We start from the raw sequence: 21515 nt of genomic DNA on the forward strand, positions 1-21515 counted from the left end.
AACCTGGTTCTCGTGACTGCTCAGTCTGTTTTCACCCAAGTGCATGACTGCGGGAGTAAAGCGACCACGTGAGCCCTTTCCCTCCCCCGGCGAGGGACAGTGCCTGTCTGGCCAAGGGCAAGTCACAGGTGCGACAACGTGCCGGGACTGGATTCGGAGCCCCGGGGCGCGAGCTCTCCTGCAGCGTCACCGGGAGGACGGGAGGGAGGGAACTCGGCCAGGTGTGGCCTCCGGATGCGGCAGGTCACAAGTGCGCTGAAAGTGCGGCTTGAGGCGCGGCCAGCTCCTTAAAACTGGGCTCGCGCGGGAGGAACTATGACCTTGGTCGCGGCCTCTACAATCCCCGCTTGACGACCTCCAGCGGCAGGGTGAGGGCACCCCGCGGCCTCCGCCGCTAACCAGCAGGCGCGGCCAGAAGGTGCCAAGACGCCAGGGCAAGGCCGCAGGGAGGGGGCTGGCCCTCCCCACGTGGACAGGCTCCCCGCTGGGGGCGTGGCCGCCGGCGCTGGGCGGACCAATGATCGCCGCGGTCGGGCTCATCCGGCCGGCCCTCCGGGTTCGCTGGGGCTGCGTCAGCCCGGGGGCGGGGCTCCTGGGCGGCGCGAGGCGCGGCCGGTCACGCGGTGCGCGGCGCCGGCTATAAGTAGAGGCCGGTGGGGTGCGCTGTTGGAGTGATGGCTGCCGGCGCGCGCTGAGTGCTTTTCCTTCTCGGCTGCTGAGGCGTCCGCGGCTGCTTCCTGGGTGGGTCGCCAGCCCCGCCGAGCCATCCCTAGAGCCTCCGCCCCAGGCCGTGTGCTCGCCGACAGCAGGTGCGTGCGTCCGTGGCCCTAGCCCGCCGCCGCAGCCTGGACCTCGTCTCCCGCTCGGCCCCTCGTTTTCTTTGGTGAGTGGCGGCGCCACCTTGGAAAGGCTCTTTCTTCTCCCCGGGGCCCGGCGCGGACGCGGCGGCGCGGGGGCTGGCCGGCTGGGCCGGGGCTGGCGGCGCGGTGGGGTTCTGCTTTCGGCTCTACCCGCCTCCCTCCCCCACCCCGCCCCATGCCACCCCATCCGCCCGCCCGCGGGCCTTTTTGGCGGTCCCCGGGAGGCGCGCGCGGGAACGGCCCTTTTCCGGTTTTCGCGGGGAGGGCGCGCGCGGGCCGGCGGCGCGGGGGCCGGGCTGGGCGCGCGCGGGCCGAGGTGGTCCCCGGCGCCACGTGCCCGCCGCCCGGCGCGTCCTGCTTGGGGCGCGGGACAGCGGATCGCGGGCGGCGGGCAAGGCCGGGGGCCCCCAGTCCCGGTGGGCCGTCGCGGGGTGGCGGGACCGCAAGAGCGCGCTGCTATTGTTATCCACCCCCCCTTCCAGGATGAACTTGCGTCCTTTCTCTTCTCCGCCATGGAATTCTGCTCCGTGCTTCTAGCCCTCCAGAGCCAAAGAAACCCCAGACAACAGATGCCCATACGCAGCGTATAGCAGTAACTCCCCAGCTCGGTTTCTGTGCCGTAGTTTACAGTATTTAATTTTATATAATATATATTATTTATTATAGCATTTTTGATACCTCATATTCTGTTTACACATCTCGAAAACCGCTCAGTAATTCTCTGATTAATTAAAGAACCACTACTCTAGAGAATGGCATCTACCATGGCAACGCTGATTGCCACTACTATTGCTGCTACTGCCGCTTCTGGTCCGTTGGTGGACTACCTATGGATGCTTATCCTGGGCTTCATTATTGCATTTGTCCTGGCGTTCTCCGTGGGAGCCAATGATGTAGCAAATTCATTTGGTACAGCCGTGGGATCAGGTGTAGTGACCCTGAAGCAAGCCTGCATCCTAGCTAGTATCTTTGAGACAGTGGGCTCCGTCCTGCTGGGGGCCAAAGTGAGCGAAACCATCAGGAAGGGCTTGATTGACGTGGAGATGTACAACTCGACCCAAGAGCTGCTGATGGCCGGCTCTGTCAGTGCGATGTTTGGTAAGTTTTTTATTCGTATCGTCCTAACAGTGGTGGGCGAGGAAATTCTTATCATGGGTAGTTCCATTCTTGTGCTCTGCCTTGATTCAGATTATTACATTCAGTAATATGCACTTCGTACATAATGGAATTTTGTCACGTACTTAATTAAACTTGATGTGTTTCAGGTTCTGCTGTGTGGCAACTAGTGGCTTCGTTTTTGAAGCTTCCCATTTCTGGAACCCATTGTATCGTTGGTGCAACCATTGGTTTCTCCCTGGTGGCGAAGGGGCAGGAGGGGGTCAAGTGGTCAGAACTGATAAAAATTGGTATGTTTAATTCTAAATGGCTTTTTATTCTTTTCTTCTTGTCGTGTTACCATGGCGTTGTGTATGGGAGAATATGGTGTAAAATTGGAGGGACGGACTAAAGTTTTGAGAAGAGAGGACTAAAATTTAAAGTGTGTTTTGGTTCCTGATTTCCATTAGTTGACATTTTTTTCTTAATGTGTTCTATTCCAGTGATGTCTTGGTTCGTTTCACCGCTGCTTTCTGGTATTATGTCTGGAATTTTATTCTTCCTTGTTCGTGCATTCATCCTCCGTAAGGTAATCTTTCTCTCCCCCCATGACCTGTAATAAGTCACACTCAATGGTATTCAAACCGATAGCATTTTTGCAAATGTGATCGGTGTGTAGGAGTGTGGCCTTGGAAAGTTAGAAAAATTCTTTGTTTTGTATACCTCTTCTCGTATGTTGAATTTTCTGAAAGAAGCAAGTTTTCAATACCCAAGAAGGCATTTGGGAAGGAAAAATTGAACACTATAGTGTGCCAAGAAATTGGAGAGACTGAAAGAAAAAATTAAGGAAATGTATTTGGAGTGGCTTTGTTTAGCTGCATGCGGATTACTACTTTAAATCACCATCATATGCAAGCCAGTCTGAATTGTAAGCTTAGGGTTCAACAAATCACAATGTCCTGGGTGACTTTTTCGTAGCTGCCAGTTAAAGTGGAATAGTTTGGGTCCCTACATAGTTATTTCTAGAGTGTTGATTATTGAAACCAGCTTGTAAGCTTCATGGTAGACACCCTACCTCTCACAGTGACTTGACTCTAATAGCTCAGAATAGGTAAAAAGGAACCAGTAAAGGTAATTTTGTTTTGTTTTTCTTGGCAAAAAAAAAAAAAAAAAAAAATTCCAGACAGCCATTTAATTTCCTGTCCATTTGAAAATCCCTTTTGAGGGACCTGATAGCATTTTTTTTTTATCAAGAAGTCTGATGCTGGCTCCAAAATAAATGTAGACAACAAGGGATGTTGTCGTTGGACTGAGTTACAGTAAGAATAAATGCATTTTTCTCAGGAAACAAAGTTGTCCTTTTCCTGAGGTGAATGGCTCTTAACGGTCCATTGTAAGTTCTTAAAAATTCTTCTAAACTGAAGAAATCTGAGTGAAGGGAGATAGGTAGCTTAATCCCAAGGGGTAAGAATGTATTCAGAGCCATTTGTTTGGTCTAGTTCTGAGCTTCTCTAGGGAAGGATATGTACTTTTCTATAGAAATTCAATAACTGGTAAAGTGACTCACTAATCACTATTTACCATGGCCTGAGTCTGGCAAAAGATAGCAGTGTAATACTTTGAAAACTTGAAACCTCTATAGCTTGGTATAATTTGAGAGTAAACAGTTCGTTGATATTAACGGACTCAAAGTTTGGCATTGTCTTATTTAGCAAGCAGGTAATGAATAGCACCTACCCTCCTACTCCCCACAGCTGTAGAATATGATAACGTGATGCTTCCATTTGAAGCTTAGTAGTAGTCAGGGATCAGAGCTCTTCGTATTTTTAGAGCCGTATAGCTTGCTCCTTACCAGAGAAGCAGGAGAATTGCTAGGATCCCCTGTTATGGATTTGTGCTCATAAGGGTTTACACTGGGTCTTTGTGGATTATTGAGAGACAGATTGTTCGGATTCTGGAGAGGCTTTGTGTGTCTCAAGCCAAAATAAACTTCTTTTCTGGAGGAGGAATGGTCATGCTTTCAGGTGCAAAGTGGGATTTTCAGGTGCCCAGACCTCTCATTTGGGGAATGCATGCCAGGCATTTTTATCCTTAGTTAGAGACCTTAAGTTAGATATATTAACTTCTTAATTATATATTCTTCATGGGGTATGAGGATGGACATGATCAAGAATGATTGGAATAGGTCTTCCCTGGTGGTCCAGTGGGTAAGACTCTCTGCTCCCAATGGAGGGGGCCCAGGTTCAATCCCTGGTCAGGGAACTAGATCACGCATGCATGCTGCAACTAAAGAGTTTGCATGTCGCAACTAAGAAGTCCGCATGCCACAACTAAAAGATCCTGTGTGCTGCAACTAAGATCCGGCACATGGGCTTCCCTGGTGGCGCAGTGGTTGAGAATCTGCCTGCCAATGCGGGGGACACGGGTTCGAGCCCTGGCCTGGGAAGATCCCACATGCCGCGGAGCAACTAGGCCCGTGAGCCACAATTACTGAGCCTGCGCGTCTGGAGCCTGGGCTCCGCAACAAGAGAGGCCGTGATAGTGAGAGGCCCGCGCACCGCGATGAAGAGTGGTCCCCGCTTGCCGCAACTAGAGAAAGCCCTCGCACAGAAACGAAGACCCAACACAGCCATAAATAAATAAACAAATAAATAAAAATTAAAAAAAAAAAAAAAAAAAGATCCGGCACAGCCAAAATAAATAAATAAATATTAAAAAAAATGATTGGAATGATTGGAATAGTGTTTAAAACTATTCAATATGGACTTTGAGAATCTATCCGCACACACACACAGGCAGGCACATACTCTTGTGTTTAATCTATCAATAACAGATGAATTTTTAGGTGATGAGGCTGAATATTTCTGGTTACTGTTAGATTTTATTTTATTTTTTAAAAATTTTTTTAAATTTATTTTTTAAAAAATTTTATTTATTTTGTTATTTTATTTTATTTTGGCTGTGTTGGGTCCTCCCTGTTGCGCGCGGGCTCTTCGGCTGCGGTGAGCAGGGGCCACACCTCACTGCCCTGCGCGGGCCTCTCACCCCGGGGGCCCCTCCCGCCGCGGAGCACGGGCTCCAGGCACGCCGGCCTCAGCAGTTGTGGCACACAGGCTCAGTAGTTGTGTTTAGTTGCTCCGCGGCATGTGGGATCCCCCCGGACCAGGGCCCGAACCCGTGCTCCCCGCACCAGCAGGCGGACTCCCAACCACTGCGCCACCAGGGAAGCTCTACTGTTACATTTTAAATCTCAAAAAAACATTTTTACACTAGTAACCTTTGGTGGTCTTGGCTGTTAAAATCTAAATATTTGACCATTAAGATACTTTCCAACTAAAGATTCTGTTTTGGAAATTAACATTAAAAGTGCTTTTAAAAATTTTCAACTTTCTGAATGTTCCAAGGGTGTTGGGTAGTCTAGTAGGAAAAAGCAGAGTGGAGGTTAAGGATTGGGAACAGTAAACAAGGAATAGGGGAAAGGGAGCTTTCCTGTTGAGTGTTTAAATTCTAGTCAAAGAAAGTGGGCCTTTCAGCATTCTCCCTTCTGTCAGGAATCTCATTAAATATATCTAGGTCATCTTTTCAAACTCAGGAACTTTTTCCTTTAGTTTACTGGAACGTCCGATATATAAAAAATGAACTATTATGGTTGAAAATGGGTTATGAAGACCCCCTTTCCCATCCCATATAACTGGATGATGAGATATTTACTTGTAAGTTTTAAGTGTTAGGTGAGTCATATGGTGGTAAACACTCAATAAAATGTTAGCCCTGGTTACCTCCTGGGGGAGTGGCTAAGAGGAGTTCGGAGGTAGCAAAAGGGAGAAAGAGAAGCCCCTGCAAATGTCTAGAACCCTTATGGATTTTGATTTCGGGGGGTGGTCTTAGGTTCCTTGGAGAATTTCTTAAAAGCACAGATAGTTCTTAGAAGAAAAATGTATATACACCTCAGGTTCATAACCTTACTGACTACCCTTGGGGTGGGACCTACATGGTTGAGTTACTCAGAGATGATGAGGTTTTTTTTTTTTTTTTAAATTAATTAATTAATTTTTGGCTGCGTTGGGTCTTCGTTGCTGCACGTGGGCTTTCTCTACTTGTGGTGAGCGGGGGCTACTCTTCGTTGCAGTGTGCGGGCTTCTCATTGCAGTGGCTTCTCTTGTTGCGGAGCACAGACTCTAGGCGTGCAGGCTTCAGTAGTTATGGCACATGGGCTCAGCAGTTGTGGCTCGTGAGCTCTAGAGCGCAGGCTCAGTAGTTGTGGCTCACGGGCTTAGTTGCTCTGTGGCATGTGGGATCTTCCCGGACCAGGGCTTGAACCCGTGTCCCCTGCATTGGCAGGTGGATTCTTAACCACTGCGCCACCAGGGAAGCCCTGATGCTTAGGTTTTATTGGCTATTTTTGTTTTGACCAATTCCCTACCTGTAGCATTCTTTTAAACTACGGATAGGGAAGGTAATATTCAGAGTGGTTTTCGTTGAGGGCCCATCTCTGCTGATTTGGAATGGCACCTCTACTTTCCGTTTCCTTGATCTTAAGCCATTACCTCACTCTTCTGATGTATTTATGATTCTTCTCCTTGTCTATTCCTCCCCAGGATTTTCCATTGGATTGTGATTCAAGATAGCATTAAACCTTTGACCTCACAATATCTTTAAAGTTTAGTCTTCCCATGTATTCAGATCTGTGCTCTTGTTTTTAACTCTGTTTCCAGTCACACTGGCCTCCTTGCTGTTCCTCAGACAGTTCAAGTGTTTGCCTCAGGGTCTTTGTACTTGCTGATGTCTCTGGGATACTCTGCCCTCCAGGCAGCCTGCTCTCTGGCTGCTCTTTCTACCCCTGCGTGTGTACCTGGCTCATGGCTTGTTGACCTAACACATTTGTGTCTTTGCTCCACTGATGGTCTTTGGACTATCTCCTGCCCCACCCCCCAAGAATTAAAGTGTGCACCTCCTTCCACCCCTGCCTCCTTCCCCTTCTTTTTTCTTCATAGCGTGATTCTGTACTAGAATGTAAATGTCAGTTCTGTGAGAGCAGGAACTTTGTCTCATTCACTCCCACATTTTAGTGCTTGGCACAGTCTGTTAAATGAGGAGGTGACCTAGTGTACGATTGATTTTTATCTTAGCACTTTGGTAAATCATTAGTTGTGGCATATTTATCAAATGTCTAGATAAGATGGTTGTTGCTGGTATATTCTACTACATGTTTTGTTTTTAAGAAGTCATTGCAGGTATAAAGTCAGGTAAGAAATTAATATCTCATAGTCTGTTTCTTGATCTCTCCTATATAGTACATTTTCAGGTGTGTGCTCAGATTTATATCTGGACATGAGGTACCTTAGAGCCCTGGGGGTTGAAACTGATTATTCAGGACACCACCAGTCACTAGTAATAGGTAGCCTTGTTAAGAATAACAGCAACAGGGACTTCCCTGGTGGCACAGTGGTTTAAGAATCCACCTGCCAATGCAGGGGACATGGATTCGAGCCCTGGTCCGGGAAGATCCCACATGCCACGGAGCAGCTAAGCCCATGCACCACAACTACTGAGCCTGTGCTCTAGAGCCCGCGAGCCACAACTACTGAGCCCGCATGCCACAACTCCTGAAACCCTCATGTCTAGAGCCCATGCTCTGCAACAAGAGAAGCCACCGCAATGAGAAGCCCGTGCACTGCAACAAAGAGTAGCCCCCGCTTGACACAACTGGAGAAAACCCAAGCGAAGCAACAAAGATGCAACGAAGCCAAAAAAAAAGAATAACAGCAACAAAAACCTAACCAACCCCCAAACATTAAACCAAACACATAGTTAAATTCAGATAGATGTAGAAGATGAGATCAGCCTTGGTAGGGGAACTTCCAGGAGCAAATGTAAGAGAAGACCATTTGGCCTTGGAAACTGCTATGGAGAGATAGTTATTGGAACTAATTCCTGAAGCTGCCCTTTGATAAGGTTCTATGGAAATGGGTTAAGTTTTTACAGCTTTTAAGATCTTGCTCTTAGTGCTAATGATATTTTACAGGCAGATCCCGTTCCTAATGGGTTGCGAGCTTTGCCAGTGTTCTATGCCTGCACAATTGGAATCAACCTCTTTTCCATCATGTACACTGGAGCACCTTGTAAGTACATATCAGAATATTTAAATGTGAATTTAAAGTTGTTTCTAAAACTTGCATTAAATGCCCAATTTACCCCTTTTTGTTTACAGGGCTGAAATCTCCTAGAAGGTGGCTGGCCTGCGCCCATTTCAGAAGGCTGCAGGCTAGTGTATGCTGAGTTAACCTAGATAGTTTTTCAACCAAAGAGACCTGCTCAGATTCTAAATCACTACAGACCTTTACTCTTTAGTCTTCACAGGATCCACCGATAATTTGATCTTCTCCCTCCCTCTTTCCTATCTATGCTAAAAATACCGGAATTGATGTTACCTCGACTACTGAAGAGTCATTAGTTATATTTGGTCTTCGATGATCAGTCATTTAGGACTGGTTTGCTGGATAGTCTCATTTTTCTCTCCCAAGTGGAGCTCCTTTTTGTTTCTAAATTTACTCCCCTGAATCTGCTTGAATGAGAAGAGTTGGGATGTTTAACACCTGCCCTAAGTGCACTTGGAAGAAGAATTCATGCAGCTAAGAGGAAAAATATTTGTGAGAATATAAAGATTGAAATGTTGATGACTTTTATGTTGGAACGAAGGCAAAACATGGATTAAATTGTGATACGTGTTTCATTTAGCAATTGAAAAAGATTGATAACCTGTAACTTGTTAGACAGGACGGTACATGTCTTGATCAGTCAGTTTTCCTGTCTAGGTTCATTTGGCTTGATGGCCTTTGACCCGTCAGGTCAGTGGCTTTCAATCTTTTGACTGTTGTGACACACTGGAAGAAAGACATTGTACATTGCTGCCCGGCACACACATACTTAGAGAGGGAGGGGGAGAGAGGGAAGGATAACTGGAATAGTATCTTGAAGCTACTTAACCTTGTTATGTGCTATGCACTCATATTTGCAAGTATTCTTTTTAGCTTTTTAAAATGCTCATTGTGGCCCACCAAATTGATTTTATTTCTGACTAATGGATTGTAACTTGCTTCATAAACCTCACTGAAGTAATAAGTCACTGACAAAAAATGGAGTTAGCTAAGTATTTTTAACCATGTCTTTATTAGAATAATCAGGAAAGAAATTGGACAACTTTATGAGGATGTTGATCTTATTTAGGGGATACCAGACTCCTTACCAAATGCTACAGGCAAAGGAAAGCTTGCCTGCTACCTTTCCATTCTGTTTTAAATTGGCTTCTTCATGTTAAACTAAAAAAGTCTCTATGAGGCTCTAAGCACTGATGTTTTATGTGGTAGCATCAAAGCTCATAGTTCAGTGAAATTGAAATTAGAGACTTGCATTTTCAATCGTCTTTGAAAAGGGAATGTGGATATTTTTGTCCTGTCCTTTGGTCGATCATTTACAAGAAAAACCAGTCTCATTTCCCTTTTTTGACTTGGAACGTAGGCAAATTTAAATTGTGATACAGAGATTGATTAAATTTCATGTATATTTTAGTTTGTGTGACTAACTACATGATTAGAATTGATAGCAGGAATTAAAATGGAAAGATTTAGTCATTACAGAACTTTAGTTTTGAAGGGGCCTCAATTTATATCTGATTTTTATATACTAATCATTTTGAAGAACAATAGAATTTCCATTTTATAAGTAATTCCTAATAAGCAAAACAACCACAAGTAACTAAAGCTGTTCTTGGATAAACCACAGATCATTATAACATCTTTTAGTCTTAAATAGTGTTGTCTAGTGCTTTGCTTCTGTCATTAAATATAGACGAGTGGCTTGGAGGCTGTTGGCGTTTACGTGATAACCAGATAACTAGTTAATGATCCCTGAGCCATGTGAGAAGTAGGCATGACTCTGTTTAAGATGTGGCTTGTTAGTATGATTACCACTCTATTTTCTTTTTGTGAAAGACAGCCCTTTGAACTATTCTTATCCCTTGATAGGTAAATGTATCTTAGTTTGATAATGCGTCCTAAGAGATAATCTTGCTCTAAAGGATTTTGCTAGTACAATGGATGTGATAACTTCCACAGAGAACTAATTATATCAGTATGAGAAATGTGACGACTGGGGCACTTTCCTTTTTTAACGTTAAAATCTTATGTGCAAATGTAACGTGTGGCCGCTCCCATCTGGAGGCTGGGCAGTGGAATGCTTCCATTTTTTTTCATAGCCAGTTGGCAGATCCTCAGTGTAGTAATCTGTCTTCTAAAGCAAAGAAAGGAAAAAGCCTAATGTGAAGGAGCTTGGGAGATGTCAGTCTAGCAGGTGTTTAAAGTGGGCCAGACCGGTGTGGATTTCAGATACTATGGGATTTTTCTCCCAAATTTGTATAGCCACTAACACAGTAAATCCTGTGGACCTAAGGCTGGCAACAGCTGTAAAGGGTGATGGGCTGGCTTGGGGAACCCCAGAGTCCCCAGAGGAGGGTTTACACGTTATTACAGGGGGGCAGTTGCCCTGGGGTTTTCAAGATGCACCATTTTATCTCCTAGTGCTGGGCTTTGACAAACTTCCTCTGTGGGGTACCATCCTCATCTCGGTGGGATGTGCAGTTTTCTGTGCCCTTATCGTCTGGTTCTTTGTATGTCCCAGGATGAAGAGAAAAATTGAACGTAAGTAACAAATTATAGCAGAAAATTTTAACTAGTAATGTTGTGCTTGCTGCTTTTTGTTTAGCCATCTGTAAAAATCCGCTACTTGGATAGATTGGTAAAGCCAGAAAATTTACATGGAAATTTGCGGATATAGGTTTATTGTCCAAACTATGTTCTTATTAACTTAAAATGACCTGAGACCTAGTCATAAGGCATATTTGACCTTATTTGGGCCGCCAGACAAGCTAGGCACTTAATCTATTTTTTCTTCTTTTACTGTACCTTGATCACTTGCCAGTGACATGCTAGATAAATACAGAGAAGTTGTAGTCTACATTAATTGAGAGGGATGAGGATACCTTAATGAAAAATAAAAGGTAGGTATGAAATATTTTCACAGGAAACATTTACCAAAACTAATGCCTTCAGATTCAGATATTCAGAGCTATGCTAATATATTATCTGACTTTAGATTTGGTTAATTCTCAGAATCGGAGTACAGATTCCAGAGGTAGACATTTTCAAGTGTCATGAAGGGATCATTTAGACCATTACTGTATGGAGTATTTCAGTATAATCAAATATGGCATACCGTTTTGGTTAGTATAGGTCTTAATTAAATCTTGTATTCCTTTCCTTACTACTTGAACTCTCTTGAAATGATCTTTTTCTGCCCTTTTCATCTGCAACTGCTCGGGTAGTGATTTAAGTTTGTTCTTTGAAGAAGTGGAGGGCTGCACAGACAGCAGTGGCACCAGAAGAGCGCTGCGTCATGCAGCTGCGCTCCGGAGCCTCCGAGAGGCCCTGCGCTAGTCTGCCGGCCTTCAGGCCTTCGTGACCTTGATTCTCCCTCAGTCTGGGAGAAGATGAGACAGGTCTCGCTAATGTTCTATATCCTGCTTTGTAGCTTGACTGGGATGCCTGAATGAACACGGAAACAGACTGGGCATTGGTACAGAGGCAGAAAGCGTTCCTACCTGGCCATGGGACCTAGAACCATAAGGCACATGTCTTTGTTTTCTAGAGGTGGACATTCAAGTCACCTTTAGTTGCCTGCCTTGAGCCGTGTCATTTTGCTTGAACTCACAGACTGAAATTTGGGGCCAGTTTTTAAAAAGAACGTGCACTAGATGAAGTCAGAATTTTCAGTTTTCTCTCAGCCCCATGCTTGAGCTGCTTTCCCCTCAGAAGGGGTCAGCAGGAGGCTCAGAATGGTTTCCACATTTGTGAAGGGTTCTGTAAAGAACAAGAATTTATAGCAGAGTCCGCAGAGCCTAAAAGATTTTACCGTCTGGCCCTTCACTGAAAAGCTTTGCAACCCCTAGTAATAGGGTGTTCTGCATTTGTATTGCTGGTTTCTTCCCAAGTGAGAGATTAAGCGATACGGCAGATAAAGCAGACAGGAAAATTATCCTGAATTTTCACTGAAGTTTACATGTGGTCTTATTTCAAGAAGGATTTTTTTTTTTTTTGAGGTGAGGGAAAGGGGAAGTGTAGAGCAAGTTAGTTTGGTCAAAACCAAACAAAAACATCCTTCTTTTCTAGGAGAAATCAAGTGTAGTCCTTCTGAAAGCCCCTTAATGGAAAAAAAGAATAGCTTGAAAGAAGACCATGAAGAAACAAAGTTGTCGCTCAGTGATACTGAAACCAGGAATCCCGTTACGGAGGTAGGGTCGGCAGCCACTGGGCCCCTCCGGGCTGCAGTGGAGGAGAGAACGGTCTCGTTCAAACTTGGAGACTTGGAGGAAGCTCCCGAGCGAGAGAGGCTTCCCAGCGTGGACCTGAAAGAGGAAACCAGCATAGACGGCACCGTGAACGGTGAGTGGACTCTCCCTCGGGCGGGGCAAGGCGAGTTTCCCGTTGTTAGCAGTACTGCTGCGGGGCTCTGCGTTCGGACTTCACGCTCCTGGCATTGAGTGTCACCTTTTGGTCTTGGCCAGGTGCAGTGCAGTTACCTAACGGGAACCTAGTTCAGTTCAGTCAAGCTGTCAGTAACCAGATAAACTCCAGCGGCCACTATCAGTATCACACCGTGCATAAAGATTCCGGCTTGTACAAAGAGCTGCTCCATAAGTTACATCTTGCCAAGGTGGGCGACTGCATGGGAGACTCCGGCGACAAACCCTTGAGGCGCAATAATAGCTACACTTCCTATACCATGGCGATCTGTGGCATGCCCCTGGATTCATTCCGTGCCAAAGAAGGTGAACAGAAGGGTGAAGAGATGGAGAAGCTGACGTGGCCTAACGGAGACAGCAAGAAGCGAATTCGAATGGACAGTTACACCAGTTACTGCAACGCCGTGTCTGATATTCACTCAGCATCCGAGATCGACATGAGTGTCAAGGCCGAGATGGGTCTGGGCGACAGAAAAGGAAGCACCAACTCTCTAGAAGAATGGTGTGACCAGGACAAACCAGAAGTGTCTCTCCTCTTCCAGTTCCTGCAGATTCTCACGGCCTGCTTTGGGTCATTCGCCCATGGTGGCAATGACGTCAGGTCAGTCGATTATGATTCTTGGCACTGCTCGTGCTATTTTTATACCGCCTAATCCTTTTATAAGGCTCTGCTTGTGGCTTTGGTACTTATACCACCCGTGGGACACTGAATAATGTAGAAAGGGTGAGGTAATAGCAGTTAATTGACTTAAAAAAACAGGAAGAAAAATTTTTTCTTCAGAGAGATTACAAAGAATATGTTTGTCTCTGTAGGTGATAAACACATATATCTTTCACAGAGAAGCCTTTTATCGAGATGGGAGCCAGTTCTTTGATAGAATCACTGCCCCCTAGAATGAATTTGTAGGTGGTTAGTCCTAGTTCTGTGGTTTGTCAGCTGTTCGTTGGAACCCAAAATTTGCTTTAGGTGGGCCTGTAGGAAGACAGGCCACCAGATGCGTGGCGTTTCCCCTCTGAGAAGAGCTCTCATTTTCTTCTGTTGTGTATGTTGGGGTTCCATCTATTTCCTTTGAAAGACCAGTTTCTAATGAAAGCTTTGCTTTAGAAAACTAAGTAAGTCAGTTAACAAATAGATTCTTGCCAAGTTTTAGTTTTGCCAGAAAAATCATCCCTGCCCTCTTTTTTTCTTTCAGCAATGCCATCGGTCCTCTGGTTGCTTTGTATCTGGTTTATGACACGGGAGATGTTTCCTCGAAAGTAGCAACACCAATATGGCTTCTGCTCTATGGTGGTGTTGGTATCTGTATTGGTCTATGGGTTTGGGGAAGGAGAGTTATCCAGACCATGGGGAAAGATCTGACACCAATCACACCCTCTAGGTAAGTTGGTAAAGCAGGTCTTACTAGGTTAATGCTCATTTTCTTAAGATACGTAATACTGTACAGTGCTACTACATAAAGTAACCAAGTTTGTCTAAGTTCCCGATGTTACTCTCTTTGGTGTGAACTTTTTAGATTTTCCTTATCGTCTGGCCCTTAAACATAATTTATCTGTTCAACTCCAGTGGACTCTTTTTAACAAAATAACTTCTGAGAAAGATGTGTGTGCTAAGAGTTACTAGCTATGTGCACTTGGCTTTTATCTCTGTCCTTATGGAGCCAACACTGATGCTTACTAAATTCAAAGTGAAAGTGCAAGCTTTAAGAATGGGCTTCCAGAAAACCTTAAAACCTCAAACGCTGGAAAAGGGAAGAGGAATCTCATGGCCTGATTTCAAGCAGATTTCAGGAGTTAGAGCAAACTAAAGATGTTGGTGGCGTTTTTGGCACCGGGTAGAGCACAGCAAGATTGCGTGAACTTTGGGATAGTGCTAACTTACCAAAATTTAAGTTCCATTCTTGACAGGTGATCTGTTTGTGTCCACAGCGGCTTCAGTATTGAACTGGCATCTGCCCTCACTGTAGTAATTGCATCGAATATTGGCCTTCCCATCAGTACAACACATTGTAAAGTAAGTGTAATGTAGAGGTACTGTGTCTTTTGAGTGGTTTTAGTAGATATGTTGAGAGGTATTTTTTTGTTCTTTTTGTTTTTTGGTTTTTTTCCTTTGATAATTTGGTGTTATACCGTGGGAGTCTCGAAGAGTTCACAAGTTTAGGACAAGTTGACTATAAGAATGTAAATACACATTGTGCAATTTCTTGTGTCTATTACTTTTATTTAAGCAGATAGTATATTTTCTCCCTAAACGAGGCAAAAGCCCCTTTTTATAGAGGTAGCAAGTCTGTGAGGCTTGTTGGACTGTTGAAGGGCAGTTTATTTGAAGCAAGCATATATTCAGAGCATCTCAGGATTGAAGTCCTGAGAAACTTATTGAATCCTAAGGTTGCTTGATGACCATCTAATAACCATAGGATAACTATAGGGAAAGGAAGAAACTGGCTTCCTTAAGGGAATTTAAGTTGGTTCATCATGGAGCCTTTGAGTCATTCTTTTTCTTCCAGAGAGATCTGTGGGTGATTGGCTATTAGGTCTAATAGCAGCCTCCCTCTAGAATCTTTGGGAAACCTAAAACTTAAAGGAATCTATTATTAAAGCAGTCTTTGTTATTATTAATGTAGTTCATTAAATTCCAGCAGCTCAGAAGGGAAAAGGGAATTTTCTTTCCCTCTTTTACCCCAATTAGCACAGATTCCGTGATTGGATTTTATATTGCCTTCATCTTGTTACACACCAGCTTTCATGGATCGGTCCAGCGGTCTGGGGCTCCTTACCTACATAAAGTCACGGGTCTATTTAACAAAATGCCATCGGCACTTCAGTAACCAGTTTCCTCGATTGTTTTCTCCCGTAGGTGGGCTCTGTCGTGTCCGTTGGCTGGCTCCGATCCAAAAAGGCTGTTGATTGGCGGCTCTTCCGCAACATTTTTATGGCCTGGTTTGTCACAGTCCCCATTTCTGGCGTTATCAGTGCTGCCATCATGGCAGTCTTCAAATACGTCATCCTCAGAGTGTGAAGCTGTTTGAGATGAAAATTCGGGTCAGTGTTTGGGACCACCTTACACATTCCTGTTCCTTTGAAGAATGATTACAGTGTTATAGAAGACTGACAGGAGTCTCTTTTAAAGTTTGGGAGCTGTGGGAGGGAAGCGTTACTTGTGCTATAATTGCTCTTGTGCTAAATATGACTTGTCTCAAAATTAGCTATGTAAAGTAGCCAGGTTTCCACTGGTTCCTGTTGAGGTCCCTTTTCCTTCTGGGCTGTGAATTCCTGTATATATTTCTCTACTTTTTGTATCAGGCTTCAATTCCATTATGTTTTAATGTTGTCTCTGAAGATAACTTGTGATTTTTTTTGTTTGTTTTGTTTCGTTTTAAAACAACCATTCAGAGCCATTTGACAGAGTGTGCTCTGCTTTGTTGGTTTCACCAGCTTCTGCCCTAACACGCACAGGGACTTAACAGCAAACACCGTAACCGAAGCTTCCCTTGTAGTCTCTTAGAAAAATAGTCATTTGTACCCTGCCCTCCTGTCGGTAGTGGCAGGTTCTATTGGCATACGTGAACTTCTTATAAGGACAAGGTTCTTTGGACACGGTGAAAATTTAAGTTAGTAGTAACGTCTTTGCAAGCAGTTCACTGACTATTATTGCTAAGAAGAAGTAGGAAGAAAAATCCTTCTGGCAGCCTTGGTTATTTCTCTTTAAGATTTCTGGCCGTGTGGGATGGATGAATGCAGTGGAATATGAACTTTGGGTGAGTTAAATGGGCCAGCCTTCCATGTTCATCTGTCTACCTCTTAACTGAATAAAAAAGCCTACCGTTTTTAGAAAACACGTCTCATTGGTTTTGTTCATATATTTGAAGCATCTGAGCTCCTGATCAGTCAGCCTTATGCAATTCTTAGGAGAGTGTGGTATCTTAACAAGTGAGAACTGCCCTCTAGCTTAAAGTTCCCCACTCCTCCCTGGTACATTTCTTGTGATCCCAGAATATACGTGACATTCCTCCATGGGGCATTTCTAACTGTTTGGCATTTTTTACCAGCACATCCTAGACATTTCCGTGTTAGCACGTATCTACTCATTGTCTTTAACAGCCACGAAGTTTTTCTGTTTGAATGGATTATTTTGTTTTACTAGACCCTTGTTTAGATTATTTGTAGCTTTGCTATTACAGCGAATGCTAAAATGAGTGTTCGTGTTTCATGAGTGTAGCTCAGCTTCATTTAAAAATTCTCAGTGTTGGATTCTTCAGTCTTGACCCATTATCTCTTTTACGCTTGATCAGGACGGCACTTTTGGTCCATGGCTTTGCGAACTAGATTGATGGGTCCTGTCCTTAGACTTTTAGCAAGATGATTTTTAGAAGCCAGACTGCAACAAGGATAAGGTTATGCTTGCCTGACCTGTGCCTGAGAAATTGGACCCCTGGTTGCGTACCTGCCATGGATTCACTTAGTAAATGTTCACCATTTCATGTCAGGCACTGCACTAAGCTTTTTATGTACATTGAATTCTCAAGACCTTTTGCAGTAGTTCTTAGCATTATTTTGTAGATGATGAAAGATACTGAACTGTATCTTTCCTGATCTTAAGAGAATGGACAGGGAGTTCCCTGGTGGTGCAGTGGGTTAAGACGCCGTGCTCCCAATGCACGGGGCCCGGGTTCGATCCCTGGTTGGGGAACTAGATCCCACATGCCACAGCTAAAGATCCCGTGTGCCGTGCAACTAAGACCCGGAGCAGCCAAAATAAAGAGAATGGACAGCCCCAGGCTAGCTTGAAGGTAGCCATGTGACTATTTGAGGAAGAAGAAGGGGGCCTGGGGTAAAGAGGAACCTAACAGTAAGCCCAGAACTGAGGGTTCTGCAGGAGACCCTCTGAGTTTTTGTGCTGGCTTCCTTTCCTGGGGCTATATGACCTCACACAAACCCATATCCTGTCTTTGCCCGGTGATTAAATGGAGAGTAGTAACTCTCCCCAAGATTTTCCCCTTGGCCCAGGAGAGGACAGCTGAGGAAGCATTTGAACCAAGGATGTGTTTCTCTAGGAAGAGCAGCTAGATCTGGGGAAGAGGAACCCCACGAGCTAGTAAGAGGCCAGAGGGGATCTGTAGCTGCTGTGGGCCAGGGACACAGGCTGGTGAGAACTGTGGCCTGTTTCTCTTGGGCATTAGATGTTGCCTTTTTTTTTTTTTTTTTTTTTCTTACTCTTCCCCCATCCAAGCTATTTTCATCAAGGTTGCATGTATGCCTAATAAAGTGGTCAAGTGATTCAGCAAGGCTTCTATGGAAAAGGGATCTCCCACCACCGTTTCCCTCTTTCCTGAGGCAACCACTTTCTTTTCTTTTGGTATTTGTATTACTATTTGGCCCTTTCAGTTTTTAGCTCTTGATGCCCCATAGTGAAAAATGATGTTTAGTTCTAGTCTTCCACTGTTGTCATACACAGACCCTAACCTCCCACCTTTGCTGTATAATTGGGTCTTAATTTTGGTAAGATCAAAATTGAGAGTATTTTAAAAATACCACTGAGCTGCTGAGTCTTATAATGCGTATACTGTGATCATTTTGTTTTCCCTGGAATAAGCTCTACTGCCCCACCCCACCCCTTTTTTTTTTATTAAGTGCTTGTCACCCTTTTAGGACTATCAGAAGCAACAGGAAAGTTCCCGATATTTTAGGGAAGCTTCACTCACAGCTTCTGATCTGTTCCAATCTAGACAAGTTTCACATCTGCATCCTAAAATTTCCCTCTGCCATTCTGGGAATTTCTTTTACCTCCTTTGTTGGATTTCCTATTTCCTGTAGCCCATGTTTTTTTTTTTTTTTTTTTTAAACTGTAGTACTTTTTTTTTTTTTTTTTTTTTATAGCTACTTTTATTTTATTTATTTATTTATTTTTATTTTTGGCTATGCTGGGTCTTCGGTTCGTGCGAGGGCTTTCTCTAGTTGCGGCAAGTGGGGGCCACTCTTCATCGCGGTGCGGGGACCGCTCTTCATCGCGGTGCGCGGGCCTTTCACTATCGCGGCCCCTCCCGCTGCGGGGCACAGGCTCCAGACGCGCAGGCTCAGCAGTTGTGGCTCACGGGCCCAGCCGCTCCGCGGCATGTGGGATCTTCCCAGACCAGGGCTCGAACCCGTGTCCCCTGCATTAGCAGGCAGACTCCCAACCACTGCGCCACCAGGGAAGCCCTAGCCCATGTTTTTGTTTTTTCTTGGTTTATTCCCCTGTTTTGGGGGAGAACACCCTGTAGCAGCTTCCTGAGAAAGAATCTCGGGTGGTAAAGGCCTAATTGTTCGGAGTTCTGGGGCTCACTGGGGCAAAGGTCACTGTGTATTTTAGTCTCCCTGTTTTCAGTACCTTGTGTTTTTGCGTGGTTCCGAATGCACGCGCTCATTACCACAGTTTTTAGGTAAGTAACACCAGTCCCCCAATAACGCGGTTCAGATTTCAGTTGCCATGGTATATTTTAACTGAGGACTCGCGTACAGTACAAACTTTAATGCTAGCTCTTTGGTCCACAAATCCCATTTCCAAAGGAACAGATGCACATAGGCCCAACGAATGACCTCTCAGGTCGCTTCTTTCAAAGTCTTCTTGGTGTCTGGTTGCCGTGCAGCTATTATTCAGTTCACTCACTGACAACAGAGCTTTTTAGTAGTGATCCCAGTGGTAGAGAGATGCTGTAGGCTTTTAGCGCTGCTGTTGGATTATGTTCCAGGTTCTCTTGGGGGCTTGAATGAAAGTGTGAAAACTTGCCTTTTACCATCAAATGCAGCTTTCATTGATCCAGCCAACAAAGAGTTTATTTCCAATTTTAACAGATTTGGAGAGGCTATTGATGCTATAACTGGAGATTGTATGATTGCTTCAGCTGAGGCTTGGAAGAAATTGAAAGCATCATGGCAAAAAGCAGCAGTAATTTGCAGTGTGGCAGAAACTGACTACACTGCAAATAACTGCAGGATTCAAAGCGGACGTGAATTGAGTTGTATTGGAACATGGGAGGGTTGACGCTGCTGCTGTTGGAGAGATTCTAGATAGGCAGCCAGAGGCACTTCAGTGAAGGTGAGCGTGTCAGCATAAATGAGGAAGGTGATTGTGATGAAAAGGATGCAGATGTCCCAGAGGAAGTGATGCTGGCCTGGCCCGAAGTTCACATGAAGGGACTTCCCAGAGCTATTTCTCAACAGTGAAGAAAAGGTAAAATGTTGGAAGCCGAGCCTCAAACACTTTAATTAATTAATTAATTAGTTTTCTGCCGATGAAATTTAGATATTTTTTAATTGAAATATATTGTGCACATAATTGTATAACTTGCTGACTTTTTGCACACTGGACTGATCCATGAAACCAGCAACCAGAACAGGAAAGGAACAGTATCATTCACAGGATTAAAGGGTCAATGTCGAGTCACCTGGTTAAACTACAGTATAGTAACTGAGAACTAGATAAATGTTACACAATCATGTTTACTTGCAAGCTGCCATCACTTCAGCAAGCTGGGCTAAGCTCTAGGCTACTTGTGCTTTCAACAGTTCATTTCCTGACTGGCAGGAAATAAAAGGATTTGTTCTCACCCTACCTCACCCTTTCACCTTTAGGCAACAAAAAGTTGCCTAGAGACCAAAGGTGACAAAATTAAAACACTTGGCTCATAAAAAGCTGGGTTGCGGTGTTCCCTCTACAACATAGTGGTATAGGGATGCCTGGTCTATTAAACACGTCCTCCACTGTGTTTGTGCAGTGTGTACGATTTGCAAATATTTTAATTGCCATGGTTTTCTCTTGCTTCACAGGAAAATCTTGTTTAGTGCTCCAAAATTTCAGTAAGGTTACAGAACTCATACCCCATGGTGTGAAAGTCCTTTCTCTTTAACTCCTTTGTTCTCTGCCTTTGTCTTTTGCCTCTACTTGAGAGATTTAAATTCTTTAACCATCCCATTGTTTACACCCAAGACACAGTGAGATCTTTGAAGTCTGAGAAAGATCAGCTAACTGGAGATTGCTGGGGTGCTTCTACCGAACTGTTACTTTTGTGAAAGTTGGAGACTTTCGAGACTTTATTAATAGTTTTTTTTAATACTAAAATATTAGAGCTGCTCATTGGCAGTAATGCTTGCCTTTGTAATGACTGGGCTCTTGTGGAAACCCCTTTTGTTATATTCAGAGATGAAGCAGGGTTTCATCTCAGCTGAACACACTGTGATGCAGTGCAGATTGCTACTTATGAAAAGGAGCAAGATGTTTATTTTTCTGGGGACTGCTGACATTAGTGCAAGGTCTCCCCTCCCAGAGGATTATTGCTGCAGACCTAGATAGCAGGTTTCTACTTCCCATTCATTCTATTTCTAGAAGCAAGCAAATGTTCTCTAATTGCAGGCTTGGGCTGAATGCCTCCGTAGTGTTTCCCACTGTGCTAATTGGAAAAATATAATTTTCAACTAACTGTGACCTGCTTTGCAAAATAATCGTTGACAGCTGAGTTGCCAGTTTGGTTTCTGAAGTGAAATAGTACTTTTTAGTTTAGCACTAAGGATAATGGAGCTTTGGAAGTCCCAGGGCAAGCCTATGCTGTGTACAAGGACCATTAGAGATCAAATTTCAGCCTGTAAGAACCAAGAGCCTATTGATTTGATGTCTTTTTCTAGGAGCTCTTATTAAGTTGAATTTCAATTAAAAATTTTGAGGGGGCCACATTCTGGGAATGTTAGTCAGTGTTGCCCATTAGTTGAATAGTCATACAATGGGCCTTGTGTGTACCTTATTGATTTGGAAGGGAGGTAATCTTTTAGCTAAGGTCTTGGCTTCTGGCAAGCTCTCCTTCAGTCTAAATGTGGTTGGCCTTGCCAGCTTTTTGGAATTACTGTCGGCTTGTGAGTAGAGAGTTGGTGTGACTCTTCGGTTTAGGATCTTTGGTTTTTCTTAGAGTGGTTCTGTCGTCGCTGTCTACCACAGAAAAGGGCTTTAAATTCAAAGT

At 44.3% G+C, this 21515-nt stretch overlaps 1 protein-coding gene across 1 annotated transcript; it reads left to right on the plus strand.

Moving 5' to 3' along the window:
• The first annotated feature begins 668 nt into the window (after positions 1 to 668).
• SLC20A1 (solute carrier family 20 member 1) lies at positions 669 to 16364 on the plus strand. Its single transcript, XM_036873102.1, has 11 exons — positions 669 to 883; positions 1343 to 1958; positions 2126 to 2266; positions 2459 to 2544; positions 7981 to 8077; positions 10532 to 10651; positions 12179 to 12451; positions 12574 to 13132; positions 13725 to 13910; positions 14458 to 14542; positions 15386 to 16364. Exons 2-11 carry the CDS (start codon positions 1613 to 1615, stop codon positions 15545 to 15547), a joined length of 2055 nt encoding a protein of 684 aa, XP_036728997.1. The 5' UTR covers positions 669 to 883; positions 1343 to 1612; the 3' UTR covers positions 15548 to 16364.
• Positions 16365 to 21515: the final 5151 nt, after the last annotated feature.

This window comes from Balaenoptera musculus, chromosome 13 (assembly GCF_009873245.2).
Source record: "Balaenoptera musculus isolate JJ_BM4_2016_0621 chromosome 13, mBalMus1.pri.v3, whole genome shotgun sequence".
Taxonomy (NCBI): domain Eukaryota; kingdom Metazoa; phylum Chordata; class Mammalia; order Artiodactyla; family Balaenopteridae; genus Balaenoptera; species Balaenoptera musculus.